Genomic DNA, 19,243 nt, shown 5'->3' on the forward strand with positions numbered 1-19,243 from the left:
TGACGAGTGTTATAAAAAAAGGAAAGAGGAAATTTTAAGAGCAAATAAAGGTATATTAAATGCTAAAACAGGAACAGGGTCAATACTTGATGAAGACTTTACATTACCAGAGTTAAAAATGGCTGTTGCTAATACAGCGTACTCATCACCAGGAATTGACAAATTGTTATGCCATGTTTAGGAAACTCCCTGACAAAATGCTGGAAAAGATCCTTGAACTATTTAATAAAATTTGGAATGAAGGGAAATTATCCATATTATGGAAAAAGGCAGTAATTCTTCCATTTCCTAAACCTGGGAAAGATTACTTTCTGGAAAAGGAAGACTTGCTTAAAGGCTATCAAACAGGATTTAGAAGAAGTAAATCAACTAGTGATGCTCTTGTTAAACTTTGTAATGAGGTTGAAAAGACATTAGTTATGAAAGAGGTAATGGTGGCAGTTTTTCTGGATATTGAAAAAGCTTATGATACAATGTGGAGAGAGGGACTATTAGTCAAATTGGAGAAGATTGGAATTGATGGGAAAATGTATAATTACATCCTTGACTTTTTATCACATCGTAGCTTGAGGGTCAGAGTAGGAAATGGACTATCAGATGAGATCATGGTAGAAAGTGGTATTCCACAAGGGAGCGTCATCAGCCCTATTTTATTCAACCTCATGATTAATGACATATTTGAGAAAGGAAGAGAAGGATTATTGTATGCAGATGATGCTGTGATTTGGAAAAGGGGGCGTAACATTTCACATATTGTGGAAAGCATACAAAAAGAGATGCAAATACTAGAACAGGGGGAATAGACTGGGGATTCAAGTTCTCTATACAAAAATCTAAGGTAATGTTTTTTACTAAAAAGAAGGTTCCAAAGACTTATAAAGTAATGTTATATAATCAAACACTTGAAAGAGTAAAAACATTCAAATATCTGGGGATGGTGATGGATGAAACACTTACATGGAAACATCACATAGTACATATAGAAACTAAGTGCAAAAAAGTATTAAACCTTATGAGAATGATTTCTGGGCAACACTGGGGTGCGGATAAAGAATCACTCATGAACATATACAAAGCACTAATCAGATCAACCATAGATTATGGATGTATAGTGTATAGTTCTGCATGTACAACATCTATTAGGAAGCTTGAAAGAGTTCAGTTTAAAGGCCTAAAGGCCTCTGCATGCTCTTGCGACAAGGCTTTCGCAGATAGCTTTTCGCAGACAGTTGTAATTTATTGTTGAGCGGGGGAATAGGCGTGCGTGATGTTATTCACCGGCACAACGCAAGGGGGCGCGAAGTCGCTAGGAGTAGTTGGTGGGTGTGGTTAGTGGAGTGTTTATCCTCCGGTTACTTATAATGACTAGAACTTTTTTTTTTTTTTATAATGACTAGAACTGGAGTCGTATAGATGTACGTACTTCCTCAATCAACCGCTCTTCGTGCTGCTCCATCTTCGCTCGTGTTTTTAAAAATGGCGGTCGTGAAAACAAACCAAACCGGGAAAGTAGGGAAACGGAAGTGCGTGTACAGCGGATGTAGAGTGGACCAATCAGAGCCCTCTTGTCTGCGGCGCTGTCTGCGAGGCTTCTGCGGTGGTCACAATTTTTGGGAGGTGCGCGCAGAGCGTCTGCGAAGGTGGGGGGGCTACGCACACACTGTCTGCGACACCGTCTGCGAGGACTGGGTTGTCAGCATAAATTGGCCTTAAGGATTGCCTTAGGAGCAATCAAAACAACGCCTACCTGTGCACTGTTAAGGCCAATTTATGCTGACAACCCAGTCCTCGCAGACGGTGTCGCAGACAGTGTCTGCGTAGCCCCCCCCCACCTTCGCAGACGCTCTGCGCGCACCTCCCAAAAATTGTGACCACCGCAGAAGCCTCGCAGACAGCGCCACAGACAAGAGGGCTCTGATTGGTCCACTCTACCCGCTGTACACGCACTTCTGCTTCCCTACTTTCCCGGTTTGTTTTGTTTTCACGACCGGCATTTTTAAAAACACGAGCTAAGATGGAGCAGCACGAAGAGCGGTTGATTGAGGAAGTACGTACATCTATACAACTCCAGTTCTAGTCATTATAAAAAAAAGTTCTAGTCATTATAAGTAACCGGAGGATAAACACTCCACTAACCACGCCCACCAACTACTCCTAGCGACTTCGCGCCCCCTTGCGTTGTGCCGGTGAATAACATCGCGCATGCCTATTCCCCCACTCAACAATAAATTACAACTGTCTGCGAAAAGCTATCTGCGAAAGCCTTGTCGCAAGAGCATGCAGAGGCCTTTAGTCGAGGCTGAGGAACCCCCAATTAAATTAAGATTTGAGAAACTGTCTTTAACATACTGGGTTAGGCTTATGGGGAGTACAAATAATCCTGCTCTGTCTGTGCTAAACAACAGTTGGGAATACCAATTAAAGAGTCCTGGTTTTGGGTGGAAAGTTAATGACATGGGGGAGAAATATGGAATTAAAGACTTTAGCTTTAGTCCTGCACTTGTTTTGAGCAAAGTTCCCCCATGGATGTTGCCAGTCCCAAAAGTTGATCTAGAACTGCTGAAAGAGAAAATGGAACAAACTAATGAACGGGCATTAGCTATGTACTGTGAAAGACATCTTATATCTAAATACTATGGGTTTGTAAAGATATTTACAGATGGGTCAAAAGATATACAAAATGGTCATTGTGGAATTGGGATTTTTATCCCAAAATTTAACAAAAGTTATGGATATAGATTAAGTAATTTTTATCACTATACACAATAGAGTTAACTGCAATAATTACTGCACTGAGATGGATTGAAGAAATCAAACCACTTAGATCTGTTATATGCTCTGACTCACTTGCAGTTTTGCTCAGCCTTGAATCAGGTAATACAGTAAGAGAGGATCTGGTAATTGAGACAAGACATTTGCTATTAAATATTAGAAACCTTGGAATATTAGTTCAATTTTGTTGGGTCCCAGCACATGTAGGAATTAAAGGAAATGAAATGGCTGACAAAATTGCCAAGAAAATGCTGGAAAAAGAACATATAGGAATTAATATCTCAATGGGGAAGGGAGAAGCAAAAACTAAACTTAAGTCAGAAATGCTGATCAAATGGCAACATGATTGGAAGGCAGAGCACAATGCCAGGTTCTACCAATCAAATCAGGGAAATGTTTGGGGGAAAAGGGCTACAGGTCTCAACAGAAGGGAAGAGGTTGTGTATAGTAGACTAAGGTTGGGTCACACATGTCTTAATGGTACATTGCAGATAGTAGGGAAGAGTAATGGGTTATGCAGGTACTGCCAAGTTAAAGAGGATGTAGATCATGTTCTATTTAACTGTTACAGATACTCAGAACCAGGGCTTTGAACCAGAATTTTTTTCCTATTGGTTCGTTCCGAACAGAAACGGAATTTTAACGTTTCCGGTTTTGGGTTCCACCATTAAATAGACGTTCCCGAACCGGTTAGAACAAAAAAATTTCGTTCCCGGAACGGTTAATTACATTCCCTGTCAGCTGTTTAACAAATGGCTATAAAATTATGTCTCTGTCTCATCCAGCTTAAGCCAAATGTAGGCTAATTCTATTACAACCTTCATTAAATAAGACAAGAAATAATTCAAAACAATTATTATTTCAAATGTTGGCGATTTGGATTCTCAGTATGTCTTCCCATCTACACAAACAGAAAAAGTGCCAAAAATGAAAGATAATTCGTTTAGTGTGTTACCAAAGGCTAGTCAGGCCCTATAGAGCAGGGGCGATTCTAGCATCTGATCTTTGGGGGTGCTTAGCCCCCAGAACTGACAGAGGCACCTGGCTTGAACGACAGTGTTTCCACGTTTATTCCGCATTTAGACAGACTTAACTAGACAAGAAGACTAGACTAGCAATTCTGCAATGTTTTAATAGAAGCTGACCCAATAAACTATGATATCTACACATTTACAACCACTGACACAAATATTTACGTTATATTTTTAACAAGACCTACTACTGCATTTGTAATGTTGGAGCTATTCATTTTTGAACAGTGGTAATTGTTAATTAATGTGTTGTTGTGTATTGTGTAATAAGTGTGTATTATTATGATTTTACATTAGTAAACGCTATGTTACATTAAATAAAATTGACTAACACACGGTGGTCTAGCACCGTAGCACTTGTACAGCTCTGCACAAAAGTATCTCGATATGGATGATAAATGTCGTTTTTATCATTCTGTTCATAGACCAGAGAACATCAGTATTGCATTATGCATATTATTGTGTTGTGTTTAACAATTGTAACTCCAGTCCGTACCTTCACATTTCCCTATGCCAGTAATACTCAGGTGCTACTTCGAGTTCCTCATCGGCGTGGAATCCAGTTAAAAAAAACACCATGTCGTAGCAAGCACTCACGCGGACAGGCAACCCAATCAGAGGGGACGCAAGGAGGCACAAAATACCTTTGTATTTTACTGGTCATAGAACTATCACGTAACAGGTGAATTCAAGAACACACACACACGCCCGCGCACACATTCATTGCGCAGTGCGCAAGGGCACTTATTTCTGAAAATTACGTCCAAAAGCAGTGTTTTTGAGGGTGCTGAGCTAGGGGGTGCTCAGCTCGTTTTGGGGGGTGCTTGAGCACCCCCAAAAATAGGCTAAACACGCCCCTGCTATAGAGGGCTACCGCATGACGTCACCGCGCCGCGAGATTTTGTTAGGCGCCATATTGGAAGACCAAGTACACATCTATGCAAGTACATACATTCATAAAACAAACTACACCTGAAATGTAGCCAGGGCCGGTTCTGCCCTAATCTGGACCCGGGTGCAACATCGCGCAAACCCCCCCCCCCCCCCCCCCCCCCCAAAAAAAAAACCCACCAGTCTAAATCAGGACAACCATCACATAACTATAACTATAAACATTTTATATCAACTATTTTAACTAAATGGGCTATAATGAATAAGCCTGCAGGCAGCCACGGCGGGCTGCCTCAGAAAAGTAACCATTCAATGACACAACTGAAAGCCTGCAGCCATGGTGGGCTGCCTCAGAAAAGTAACCATTTGTCCTACCGTAAAACTCGTTTTGCATTTTCTGCCTCCTTTTTTGTATTTTCGACCCTCCGTTTATTTTCTTTCCTTTTCTGAAAACCCGATTTGTGTCCAGACATTTTGTTCTGCTACCAATGAACTAACTCGTCAGGTCTCGTCTCTCGAGCCCGCGATGATTCCCGTGGGAAGGGCAACAACTGATACATTTTTACAAACAGCCAATAGGGAGGTTGCAACATTCAGGCTCTTCTTTGCTCAGACACTCAGTAATGCACTTACTCACTTATTATCACATGGAGACGTGATAGTAGTCCACCTTCCCGCTCTCTCCATTCAGTCAGCAAACGTCACACAGGAAGTGAACCCCAGCGGGTCATAGAAACTTGCGCACGAGAAGAATGACTTTTTTTATTTGTAGGCTACGGAAACTTTGAGGAACGAAATAAAAACCGGTATTAACTGGTTACCATTATTTTTAATAAGCGTTTCTGTTCTGGAACATAAAAAATAATAAAGTTTCTGGTTTCGTTTCTGTTCCATGTGAAATAGAAAAAGTTCCCGGTTTTCGTTTTCGTTCCTTGAACCGGTTCAAAGCCCTGCTCAGAACACAGACGACAGTGGAAAGAAAGAGAGGCAGAAAATGGAATAGTGAATATCCTGAAAGAAGTAGGAATGCAAAGAGAAAATGAAATCCCTATTTATTTTTCTCAATAACTCCGGTCTAATGAAAAGGATTTAATTTTTGTTTTGTTTTGTTTGTTTACTTGATCAAATAGCCATAGTCTGCTAAGTCCCTTTACACACTCCTGTACAGTAGGTGGCGGTATGCACCAAAGCGATGTAATCTGCCAATAAACTAAGAAGAAGAAGGAACTTTGCCAGAACATCTTGCTTTGCTTCTAGATGTTTCTGCGCCTCTGTTATGTTTCATGGTTGTTTGCTCAAGCTCATTTTTCTAGTTCATGGTTTTTGCACTAAGGGTTTATTCTAGTTCATGTTTTTTTGCACTAGGGGTGTTTTCTTGTTTTAATTTTTTTGTTCTAGCATGTTTTGTCCTTGCCTGTTTCGTGTTTTTGTCTAGTTTTCTGTCTCTTGTTATTTGGATTATTTTTGCCATTTGTTTTTGTCCCGTTTGTTTACCCTTGTGCCATGCCCTTTTCCCTGATTAAATCTCTCTATTTATTTGATTACTGTCTGTGTTCTGCTTGTGGATCCTTATCTCAGCACACCTCCACGACCCCTAACAGCAAGTTGAATAGAAGGAGGACTCTGGGTTTCTTTTCTTTTTTGCATTCAATCTCCATTTGCATAGTGATTTACTACAACCAGAAATGTCACTTCTCCAACAGTGAATACGAGTACAAATGAATACAGCTGAATGGAACATATTCTATGAGCAGAAACTTCTTTCTGCCATTTTGCCAAAAAAAAAAAACTATGCAGGAGGAGGGAAGGTACTGAAAGCCGGAAGGCAACCCACACTGACATAGGCAGAACACACAGACAGGATTCGGAACTCAGAATCAAAACAGACTCTGCAGCTGTAATGTGGGAATAATACTATCACGCCACCTGCTTGAAAAAGATACTGCAATGCACTTCAAAAGTTAAGGATGATAGAATCGACAATTTGTATGCTTCAGCCCCTACCCCTGCTCTTTATAAGAACGCCTTCAGCTTCAGTCCAAATTTGACTTAATATCCACAAGTAAAACACAGACGCAGTTATTCCTTGCTAAACAACTTTTGAGACTGGGGATAAAGCGGGAAGATTATTAGCACATCAGGCGCGTGCAGCCACACTATCCAGATTGAGCCCCAAGATCAAATCCGTGTCAGGTGAAATTATCTCAGATCCTCATCTCATTCTCATCTCATTATTTCTAGCCGCTTTATCCTGTTCTACAGGGTCGCAGGCAAGCTGGAGCCTATCCCAGTTGACTACGGGCGAAAGGTGGGGTACACCCTGGACAAGTCGCCAGGTCATCACAGGGCTGACACATAGACACCGACAACCATTCACATTCACACCTACGGTCAATTTAGAGTCACCAGTTAACCTAACCTGCATGTCTTTGGACTGTGGGGGAAACCGGAGCACCTGGAGGAAACCCACGCAGACACGGTGAAAACATGCAAACTCCGCACAGAAAGGCCCTCTCCAGCCACGGGGCTTGAACTCGGACCTTCTTGCTGTGAGGCGACAGCGCTAACCACTACACCACCGTGCCGCCCCTACCTCAGATCCTATTGAGATTAAGATATTTTGAGGATGTGCATCAGATGTTTTTAGCTTCAATGTTGATGGGTGGTCCTTAAAAATGATTAAACAAACCATGAATGCAACTAAGCTGTGCATGATTACTGTAAGTGCATATACATACAGTGGTGCTTGAAAGTTTGTGAACCCTTTAGAATTTTCTATATTTCTGCATAAATATGACCTGAAACATCAGATTTTCATACAAGTCCTAAAAGTAGATAAAGAGAATCCAGTTAAACAAATGAGACAAAAATATTATACTTGGTCATTTATTTATTGATATAAATGATCCAGTGTTACATATCTGTAAGTGGCAAAAGTATGTGAACCTCTAGGATTAGCAGTTAATCTGAAGGTGAAATTAGAGTCAGGTGTTTTCAGTCAGTGAGATGACAATCAGGTGTGAGTGGGCACCCTGTTTTATTTAAAGAACAGGGATCTATCAAAGTCCGATCTTCACAGCACATGTTTGTGGAAATGTATCATGGTATGAACAAAGGAGATTTCTGAGGACCTCAAAAAAAGCATTGTTGATGCACATCAGGCTGGAAAAGGTTACAAAATCATCTCTAAAGAGTTTGGACTCCACCAATCCACAGTCAGATTGTGTACAAATGGAGGACATTTAAGACCATTGTTACCCTCCCCAGAAGTGGTTGGCCAACAAAGATTACTCCAAGAGCAAGGTGTGTAATAGTCGGCGAGGTCACAAAGGACCCCAGGGTAACTTCTAAGGCCAAGTTTACATTAGACCGTATCTGTCTCGTTTTCTTCGCGGATGCACTGTCCGTTTACATTAAACCGCCTGGAAACGCCGGGAAACGGGAATCCGCCAGGGTCCACGTATTCAATCCAGATCGTGTGTGGTCCGGTGCTGTGTAAACATTGAGAATACGCGGATACGCTGTGCTGAGCTCTAGCTGGCGTCGTCATTGGACGTCACTGTGACATCCACCTTCCTGATTCGCTGGCGTTGGTCATGTGACGCGACTGCTGAAAAACGGTGCGGACTTCCGCCTTGTATCACCTTTCATTAAAGAGTATAAAAGTATGAAAATACTGCAAATACTGATGCAAATACTGCCCATTGTGTAGTTATGATTGTCTTTAGGCTTGCCATCCTTCCACTTGCAAGTGGTAAGTGATATGCACTGAGATCACACACACAGCGGCTCAGTCCCGAATCACTGCTCGTGCGCTATACTCGCGCGCTCTGTGAGCTGCGCAGGGCCAGAGTGCGCACCCTCCAGAGGGCACTCGCTGTTCAGGGCGGAGTGATTTGGAGCGCAGGATGCCTGCGGAGCCGAGCGTATCCGTGTATTGGTGCTGCTGTGTGCACGCGAATCGTGTATTGGTGTTGCTGTGTGCACACTAATCGTGTATTGGTGTTGCTGTGTGCACACTAATCGTTTTAAAAACGTTAATCTGATGATCTGCTGATACGGTCTAATGTAAACCCCACCTAAGCATCTGAAGGCCTCTCTCACATTGGCTAATGTTAATGTTCATGAGTCCATCATCAGGAGAACACTGAACAACAATGGTGTGCATGGCAGGATTGCAAGGAGAAAGCTACTGCTCTCCAAAAAGAACATTGCTGCTTGTCTGCAGTTTGCTAAAGATCACATGGACAAGCCAGAAGGCTATTGGAAAAATGTTTTGTGGACAGATGAGACCAAAATTCTATTTTGGTTTAAATGAGAAGCATTATGTTTGGAGAAAGGAACACAGCATTAGAACCTTATCTCATCTTTGAAACATGGTGATGGTAGTATCATGATTTGAGCCTGTTTTGCTGCATTTGGGCCAGGACGGCTTGCCATCATTGATGGAACAATGAATTCTGAATTATACCAGCGAATTCTAAAGGAAAATGTCAGGACATCTGTCCATGAACTGAATCTCAAGAGAAGGTGGGTCATGCAGCAAGACAACGACCCTAAGCACACAAGTCGTTCTACCAAAGAATGGTTAAAGAAGAAGAAAGTTAATGTTTTGGAATGGCCAAGTCAACATCCTGACCTTAATCCGATTGAAATGTTGTGGAAGAACCTGAAGTGAGCAGTTCATGTGAGGAAACCCACCAACATCCCACGTTTGAAGTTGTTCTGTATGGAGGAATGGGCTAAAATTCCTCCAAGCTGATGTGCAGGACTGATCAACAGTTACCGGAAATGTTTACTTGCAGTGATTGCTGCACAAGGGGGTCACACCAGATACTGAAAGCAAAGGTTCATATACTTTTGCCACTCACAGATATGTAATATTGGATCATTTTCCTCAATAAATAAATGACCAAGTATAAGATTTTTGTCTCATTTGTTAAACTGGGTTCTCTTTATCTACTTTTAGGACTTGTGTGAAAATCTGAGGATGTTTTAGGTCATTGTAGAAATAGTTTAAGGTGGGTGGAGCGCAGAAGCACGGCAGGCCAGAACTGAGTTCTCACAAAAATTTTTATTGCACTTTTCAGCGTCTTATTTTGCTCGCACACACACACACACACACACACACACACACACACACACACACACACACACGAGTGTTCAGGTTGGGGAGAGCTCCCTTCTTCTGCTCTCCCTCTCATCTTCTAGGGTGTGGTCACTGGGGAAGACACACAAACACAGTCCCATCAGGTGCAGTGATTCTGCCACTTACCTTCTCTGACTCCGCCCTCCATTTACAGACCGACGCTTGACCATGTCCCCACTGCCACATACCCCCACTGCCTGACTCAGGCCGGGGAGCCGTCCAGCCTGCAGCTGACTCCCCCCCTTGCACCCCCGGCCTGTGGACCACCTCGAACTTAAATGGCTGGAGTGCCAGATACCAATGGGTGATCCGCGCGTTGGCATCCTTCATGCGGTGGAACCACTGCATGGGTGCGTGGTCCAAACAGCGTGTGAAAGGGAGCCCCAGCAGGTAGTAGCAGAGGGCAAGGACCACCCACTTGATGGCGAGGCATTCCTTTTCTATTGTGCTGTACCTGCCCTCGCGCACCAACAGCTTCTGGCTGATGTACAGCACTGGACGGTCCTCCCCCTCCACCTCCTGGGACAGAACAGCCCCCAGCCCTCTGTCCTACGCTCCTGTCTGCAAAACAAAGGGGAGAGAAAAGTCAGGGGAGTGTAATAGTGGCCCCCCACACAATGCAGCCTTTACCTCCGAGAAAGCACACTGGCATTGCTCCGCCCACTGGACCGGATCTGGTGCCCCCTTTTTAGTCAGATCAGTCAGTGGGCTGCTGACGTCCAAATAATTAGGTATAAACCTACAATAGTAGCCAGCCAGCCCCAGGAACTGTCTGACCCCCTTTTTGGTCTTGGGCCTTGGGCAGGCCGCAATCGCTGCTGTCTTATTGATTTGGGGACGCACCTGCCCATTGCCCAAGTGGAAACCCAGATACCGTACTTCCACCTGCCCAATCGCACACTTCTTCAGGTTGGCTGTGAGTCCCGCTCGCCTCAGTGACCTAAGGACGGCTCTTAGATGTTCTAAGTGCCGCGGCCAGTCATTACTATAAATAATAATATCATCCATGTATGCAGCCTCATAGGTGGAATGGGGGCGGAAGACCCTATCTATAAGCCGCTGGAATGTAGTGGGCGCCCCAAACAGCCCAAACGGAAGCCTGATGAACTGGTGTAAGCCAAACGGTGTGGAAAAGGCAGTTTTCTCTCTGGATAGCGGAGTCAAGGGGATCTGCCAATATCCCTTTGCAAATCCAGTGTCAAATAAAAATGAGCCCGGCCTAGTCGATCGAGCAGCTCTTCAATACGAGGCATTGGGTACGCATCACATTTAGACACTGCATTGACTTTTCTATAGTCCACACAGAACCGGACCGACCCATCGGCCTTGGGAACCAAGACCACCAGGCTGCTCCAGTCACTGTGGGACTCCTCGACAATGCCCATTTCGAACATGGCCTCGAGTTCTTCCTAAACCACCTTTTTTTTTGTGTTCGGGCAGTCTGTAAGGGCGGCTGTGCACTACTACCCCAGGGGGCATCTCAATGTGGTGTTCTATGAGGTGAATGCGGCCGGGCAGGGGCGAGAACATGTCAGAAAATTCTGTCTGCAACTGGGTGACCTCCGTGAGTTGGGTTGGAGAGAGGTGGTCTCCACAGGGGACCGGAGCGGTGGGTGATGTCAATTTTCCTTTTTGAACTTCCGGCCCCAGCTCCGCCTTCTCTGGAACCACTGACACCAATGCCATGGGGACTTCCTCATTCCAAAGTTTTAACAGATTGAGGTGGTAAATCTGTAATGCCTTAACCCTTGTCCATTCGCCTTACCTCATAGTTGATGTCCCCGACTCGCCATGTGACCTCAAAGGGTCCTTGCCACCTGGCAATCAATTTGGAGCTCAATGTGGGCAACAACACGAGTACTTTATCTCCCAGTGTGAATTCCCTAAGGCGCGTGCCCCTGTTGTACAGACAGACTTGACATTCTTGAGCCTGCTGCGAATTCTCCTGGGTTAGGTGCGTGAGTGTGTGGAGTTTGGTGCGCAGGTCGATAATGTATTGAATTTCATTTTTACTTGTTGAAGGTCCCTCCTCCCAATTTCCATGCAGCACATCTAGAATGTCACGCGGCTCATGCCCATATAATAATTCGAATGGGGAGAACCCTGTGGAGGCTTGCGGGACCTCTCGCACTGCGAATAACAGGGGCTCGAGCCATTTATCCCAGTTGCATGCATCCTCGCTTACAAATTTCCGAATTATGTTCTTGAGGGTGTGATTGAACCGTTCGACTAAGCCATCCATTTGTGGGTGATAAATGCTGGTGTGGATAGGCTTAATTCCCAGTAACCCATACAGTTCACGCAGTGTGCATGACATATAAACGTAGTGCCTTGATCAGTCAGAATTTCTTTGGGGATTCCGACTTGGGAGATGACGCGGAAGACTGCTTCTACAATACTACGTGGTGAGATATTGCGAAGAGGCACTGCTTCCGGATATCGCGTTGCATAGTCCACCACAACTAAAATAAAGCGATATCCTCGTGTTGACTGATCTAATGGCTCAAAGAGATCTATCCCAATTCTTTCGAACAGGGTCTCGATTAATGGCAGAGGGCGCAAAGGCGCTTTTGGAATGGCTGTGGGATTTACTAACTGGCATTCGCGGCACACTGTACACCACCTACGGACATCGCCGTGAATCCCTGGACAATAGAACCGGGCCATTATTTTGGCTAGTGTCTTATCCTGCTCCAAGTGTCCGGCCGTGGGATTAAAGTGAGCTGCCTGGAATATACATTTCCGGCCGCTCTTTGGGATTAAAAGCTGTGTTATCAGTTCCTTAGTCTGAGTGTCCTGCATCACTTGGTGTAACCTATCCTTAATAATGGAGATATAGGGGAAGGACGGGGTGGCGTTTGGCTGGAGCGTTTGACCATCGATTACTCTCACTTGGTCAAACGCATGCTGCAGAGTTTCGTCTCACGACTGCTCTAACAGGAAATCTGCGAGGGATTCCCTGAGAGAGGGAGGAGGAGCCTGCTGCTCCTCACTCTGATGCAGTGATGATGTAGACGGCTCTGTGACAGCTGCTCCCGCCAATGCCACACCGGGACCTCCCCCCATTAAATTATGGCAGGCCCCACTCTTCACTAAATGTGCCATTAATTCCCTAAATCCTGGCCAATCAGTCCCCAAAATTATCAAGTGGGTAAGGCAAGGATTAACTGCCGCCTTTACTCTAAATTTCTCCCCTCGAAATAGAATGTGGACTGACACTAAAGGGTAGTTGTGAACATCCCCATGCGCACACAACACCTTCATCAATTGTGCTTTCCCCAATGCCTCGTCTTGCACCAGGCTTTGGTGGACTGAGGTCTGATTACAGCCGGAGTCCACCAATGCCTGATACATATCCCCTTGGATACTCACCGGTATGCAATACTCTCTGGCCCAATCAAGGGCAGTCCCTGGTCCATCGGGGATCCAGACCACCGCACCCACCTCCATCACCGAGCACTGATGCTGGAGGTGCCCCGGCTCCCTGCAGCACCAGCATACCGGCCCAGGCTCTCCCACTGCACCAGTGTTCCAGAGCTCACTCACCTGAGGGGGGGAAGACACAGACACAGAAGTAGAAAATGGTAGGGCCCCGCGGGTGTGGCAGGCCAGCTGGGGTGGAGCCGGCCCCCGCCTCTGCGGTGGGGGAATGGGGCAAGGACGAGGAACAGAAGGGGAGAGAGAGAGAGAGAAAAGAGGGGAGAAGAGGACATACACTGTCCTGCCATTGGAACAGCCACCAGCACAACGGCCTGATCCAGCGACGCCGGGCGATGGCACTGGACCCACTTCGCTGTTCCTTCTTGAAGTCGGGCTATGAATTGTTCCAGCGCCACCAGGTCGATTATTCTCTTTCATCAGGGCTTTGGGCGGGGAGCTGTAGCGCGGCCAGCTGTGCCTCACCCGTTAGCAGGGGGAGGAGGCGCGCCGTGCGCTGTTCCACCGGCCAACCCCACGCCTCTGCTGCCTGCTCAAAAAGAGCAAGGAAGGCTTTGGGGTCATCATGTGGACCCATCTTCATTAGGGTGAGGTGGGGAGGGTCCGCAGCGGTGGTGATGGTGGACCCTGCCGACATGAGCAAGTGCTGGAACACCTGGCGATCTTCCTGCTGCGCCAGGACCAGGGCTTCGAACTGTTGTTCCTGCTCCTTCTGGAGGGCGACCAGCACCTGGTGCTGGCTCTGTTGGGCCGTGGTGAGGGCATAGACCAGGTCCTTGAAGGGGGAGGACTCCATGAGGCTGTTCTCTTCTGTACTCCGTCCCGGGTTTCGGCACCACTGTAGAAATAGTTTAAGGTGGATGGAGCACAGAAGCATGGCAGGCCAGAACTGAGTTCTCACAAAAACTTATTGCGCTTTTCAGCATCTTATTTTGCTCGCCCACACACACAGGTTGGGGAGAGCTCCCTTCCTCTGCTCTCCCTCAATTCTTATAGGCCACGTTCACTGGGGAAGACACACAAACACAGGTTAATTCCCATCAGGTGCAGCGATTCTGCCACTTACCTTCCCTGACTCCGCCCTTCATTCACAAACTGCTGCTTGACCACGCCCCCACTTTCTATATTTCATGCAGAAATATAGAAAATTCTAAAGGGTTCACAAACTTTCAAGCACCACTGTATACCTAAGGTAGAATTGTATGTGGTGCAGTTGGGGCAAAATTTTAAATTTGGTCATCTCATCCATCCATTATCTGTAACCACTTATCCTGTGCAGGGTCGTGGGCAAGCTGGAGCCTATCCCAGCTGACTATGGGTGAGAGGTTGGGTACACCCTGGACAAGCCACCAGGTCATCACAGGGCTGACACATAGAGACATACAACCATTCACACTCACAGTCACAACTATGGTCAATTTAGAGTCACCCACTAAGACTGTATGGTGTTACCCAAATAACAAGCCCTGGATAACACAGGAAGTCAAAGCTGTCCTCAACAGGAAGAAGGCCATCATTGGGAGCAGGGATAGGGAGGCGATGAAAGCAGCACAGCAGGAGGTGAAACACTGCATGAGGGAAGCTAAGGACAGCTACAGGAGAAAGGTGGAGCAGAAGTTGAAGGAGAACAGCATGAGGGAGGTCTGGGAAGGTGTGAAAACCATCACAGGCCACAACACAAAGACCAGAGTCATAGGGGGGACAGTGGAGAGGGCGAACGAACTGAATAACTTCTTCAAGCGATTCAACCAGTCCACGTCCCCCCACCCTCCCCCTCACTGCAGCCATCTCTCCTTCTTCCCTCAACACACCTCCCCCCAGTCATCGCAACAGCCCCCTCCTCCTCTTCCCTCACCTCAACACTGACTCCTCCATGCATCACTAGCAGACCAGGTCAGAGGTCAACTGAGGAAGCTTCACCCCAGGAAAGCAGCAGGCCCGGACAAGGTGTGTCCCCGACTACTGAAGACCTGCGCTGCTGAACTGGGTGAACCACTCCAATGTATCTTCAAACCTCAGCCTGCAGCTGGGGAGAGTGCCCACCCTCTGGAAGACATCGTTCCAGTTCCCAAGAAGAACTGGCCCAGAGAGCTGAACGACTTCTGATCAGTGGCACTCACTTCACATCTGATGAAGATGTTCGAGCGGCTCTTTCTAAGCCTCCTCAGACCTCAGGTGCAACATGCTCAAGACTGTCTGCAGTTTGCGTACCGGGCAGGTGTTGGTGTGGAAGACACCATCCTCTACCTGCTACACCGAGCCCACTTGCATCTGGATAAGGGAAATGGCACAGTGAGGATCCTCTTCTTGGACTTCTCGAGTGCCTTCAACACCATCCAGCCCCTATTGCTTCAGGACAAACTGAACAGGATGCGAGTGGACCCATGCCTGGTCACCTGGATCTCTAGCTACCTCACTGACAGGCCGCAGTATGTCAGGCTGAAGGACATCATGTCTGACACTGTGATTAGCAGCACCAGAGCACCCCAGGGCACAGTGCTGGCCCCTCTTCTCTTTACCCTGTACACCGCAGACTTCTGCTACAATTCGGAGCTGTGTTACATTCAGAAGTTTGCCAATGACACAGCCATATTGGGGTGTATCAGGTATGACAGAGAGGAGGAGTATAGGATCCTGGTGAGGGGCTTTGTCATTTGGTGCAACAGGCCTTAGGAGGCTGCGGTCCTTTAACATCTGCAGAAAACTCCTGTGGATGTTCTGTCTGTGGTCACCAGTGTCCTATTTTATACCATGGTACTGGGGGGGCAGCACATCCAAGAAGGACACATCCAGGCTGGACAAACTGATCAGGCGGGCCGGCTCTGTGGTCGGCATGAAGCTGGACTCTCTGGTGATGGTGGCAGAGAAGAGGACTATGGATAAACTACTGAACATCATGGAGCATGCCAGTTACCCTCTGCACACCATCATCAGCAACCAGAGGAGCCTGTTCAGTGACAGAATGCTCCTTCCCGAGTGCAGGACTAACAGACTTAAAACCTCCTTTGTCCCTCATGCCATCAGACTGTACAACTCCCCTCTGGGGGGGAGGAGGGGTAACAGAAGGTCAGAGGATGGGAAGGAGCAGTAGCCTAGCCTGACAAAAAGCAATACTGGGCAATGTGCAATATAAATGTGCAATACCTCTCCTGCTGGACTTTTTTCATATCTTTTATTCATATATTTGTATATGTAAATATTTATCTAGAAGTTTTCTAAATACTTTATCTAGAAGTTCTCTCTTTTTTCTATTCTCTGTTTATCCTGTAATGATGCTACTGGAATTTTATTTTCCCTGAGGGAACCCTCCCAAAGGGATCAATAAAGTTCTATCTAATCTAATCAGTTAACCTAACCTGCATGTCTTTGAACTGTGGGGTAAACTGGAGCACCCAGAGGAAACCCACACAGACATGGGGAGAACATGCAAACTCCACACAGAAAGGCCCCTGTCGGCCACTGGGCTTGGACCCAGAACCGTCTTGCTTGAGGAGACAGTGCTAACCACGACACCACCATGCTGCCCCTTGGTCGTTTCAGATTTGGTCAAATTTGTTGAAGTATAATTTAAATAAATTAATTTGTTCAATTGAACTAAACTACTACAGAATGAATAGTGCTCACAAAACCCTAATTTACATATATAGGACTTTTTTCCTCACCCAAATTTGCATGATTTCCACAGTTATTCTTTAGAAATCACCTGCAACACATGTCTGACAGAGGCCTGAATGTCTTGCATTATACAGTATTAGAATTTGCTCAAAATATAAACTGAATACATGTTGATTGAAGCATTGTTTTGACAGATACTGAAACATCTGGATCACATGCTGTATAGAATGCTATGTTCAGTACATGCAAGAAATCTCAAAACTCTCAAGCATTTACATGAATGGTGTGTGTGTGTTTATTTAGCTCAAAGGGACAGCAATGCTACCAGATGGACAAAAGGCTCAAAATGACCTCAAGTTCAGAATCATTGTTGAAGACCAGAATGACTGGCCCCCTTCTTTTATTATTTCATTCACTGGTTCTGTTGAAGAGCTCAGTGACAAAGGTACATGGACTTTTTTTTTTTTCATTTTATCATAATGTGGGTTTTCTTGTTTCCCTATAACAGCACATTCAATAGTATTTTACTGCATAGCAATTTGCTAACATTTTTTTTTTTATTCAACATGTCATAGTTTTAAACATTTTATATTTACATTTAAGGTTGTGGAATATCCACAAGACATCCTGTTCCTGAATCGCATGCATTATTTCATCTCATCTCATTATCTCTAGCCACTTTATCCTGTTCTACAGGGTCGCAGGCAAGCTGGAGCCTATCCCAGCTGACTACGGGCGAAAGGCGGGGTACACCCTGGGCAAGTCGCCAGGTCATCACAGGGCTCGCATGCATTATAAAAGTTATAAACATCAACCTTCCCTCATCAGCCTATTTTTTTCTCTTTTGAAATAAATAACACAAAAAATGCAGATGTCATTTTACAAAAAAAAAAAAAGCTGAATGTTTTTCCAGGATTAGCCAACTTCCTGACATTTACAAGTTACAGCACTGACATTTACAGCACTGACACTGGAAACTCCTGCCTTAATTTTTTTTTAAATCCTCACAGAAAACTTCACCAGATCAACAATTATGGTTTTTTTTTCCCTTGGCTAACTAACAACAATAAAATAATACATATGAGCTTTTAGTCTAGAAAAAAAAAATGTTTTCAAGACAAGTGCATTAAAGGTGTCCTTCCTTTCAGATTTTTCAAGTGTAGGTCATAAAAAGAATTTTCCCTGACATGCAATTATTTTTGTTTAGTGGACCGAAAGCTACTGAATTTAAATCACAGACTTCCAATTTTAGTTTTTTTTTCTTTTTTTTTAAATAGAAGAATTAATGAATTTGGAGCCACATGGCCTCTACTATTTTTTTCTTGCTTCACCATGACACAATACAAGATACGAATCATCATGCATCACATGGTGGACTTTCCCTGTTTGTGCAAGGCATTGTGGGATACAAATTTGAAACGGGAGAGGAAAATGGAGGACATGAAGGAAACGTGAAAGACTGACTACAGTAACGGAAAGCGAGAAGAAAAGACGTTATGTTGTGAAGGAAAGGAAACGCTGGACCAAACGAATAAATATCAGTGGTCAGCGAGCACCTCGGTGTGATCAGCTGTTCGTTTAGCAACAGAATGATGTAACTGTCAGTGCACAGTCAAAATAAACTTGTAGATGGCAGTAATGCAACACTGGATGCTGCATGCGGGAAAACCCAACAGAAGAAGGAAAAGAAGAAGAAGCAGGGCTCCAGAGCATGAGCACACTGGACTTCCTCTGTCTGCTCGACTGTGAGCAATTTCATGCACAATATTTGCTAGGGAATCCCTTCAAATTAAATAACTTCCCAGCCACAGAATGGCCTGTTTTTTGTTTTTTTGTTTTTGTTTTGTTTTTTAGATATTACAGAAATAAACATATCACAATGACCACATTTCTGAAGGAAACTAAATTTCACCAATTTTATGAAATTGAAAGGCCATATAGATAAGATAAGATAGCCTTTATTGTCATTACACAGTCACCCATACAATGAAATTGACGTGCCACAACTGAAGGTGTATTAAAAACATAAAAACAAGAACACATAAAAACAAAAAATTGCTCATGTCATGAAAATGGAACGAACAAATAAATAAATAAATAAAATCAACAGGCGACATCGTGGTGTAGTGGTTAGCGCTGTTACCTCACAGCAAGATGGTCTGGGTTCGAGCCCCGTGACTGGCGAGGGCCTTTCTGTGTGGAGTTTGCATGTTCTCCCCGTGTCCATGTGGGTTTCCTCCGGGTCCTCCGGTTTCTCCCACAGTACAAAGACATGCAGGTTAGGTTAACTGGTGACTCTAAATTGACCATAGGTGTGAATGCGAGTGTGAATGGTTGTCTGTGTCTG

At 45.1% G+C, this 19,243-nt stretch overlaps 2 protein-coding genes across 4 annotated transcripts in view; one reads left to right on the forward strand and one right to left on the reverse strand.

Moving 5' to 3' along the window:
- The window catches only part of LOC132880299 (desmoglein-2-like protein), a 352,687-nt gene that overhangs the window by 116,668 nt on the left and 216,776 nt on the right, over positions 1 to 19,243 (reverse strand). The window lies entirely within an intron of this gene.
- Positions 1 to 19,243, forward strand: part of LOC132879931 (desmoglein-2-like protein) — a 123,315-nt gene that overhangs the window by 41,352 nt on the left and 62,720 nt on the right. For all 3 annotated transcript variants that reach the window (XM_060913758.1, XM_060913767.1, XM_060913775.1), the window contains one exon: positions 17,200 to 17,341. In XM_060913758.1, coding sequence (XP_060769741.1) covers positions 17,200 to 17,341 — 142 coding nt within the window. The remainder of the gene's footprint in view (positions 1 to 17,199; positions 17,342 to 19,243) is intronic.

The sequence above is a fragment of the Neoarius graeffei genome, chromosome 1 (assembly GCF_027579695.1).
Source record: "Neoarius graeffei isolate fNeoGra1 chromosome 1, fNeoGra1.pri, whole genome shotgun sequence".
NCBI lineage: Eukaryota > Metazoa > Chordata > Actinopteri > Siluriformes > Ariidae > Neoarius > Neoarius graeffei.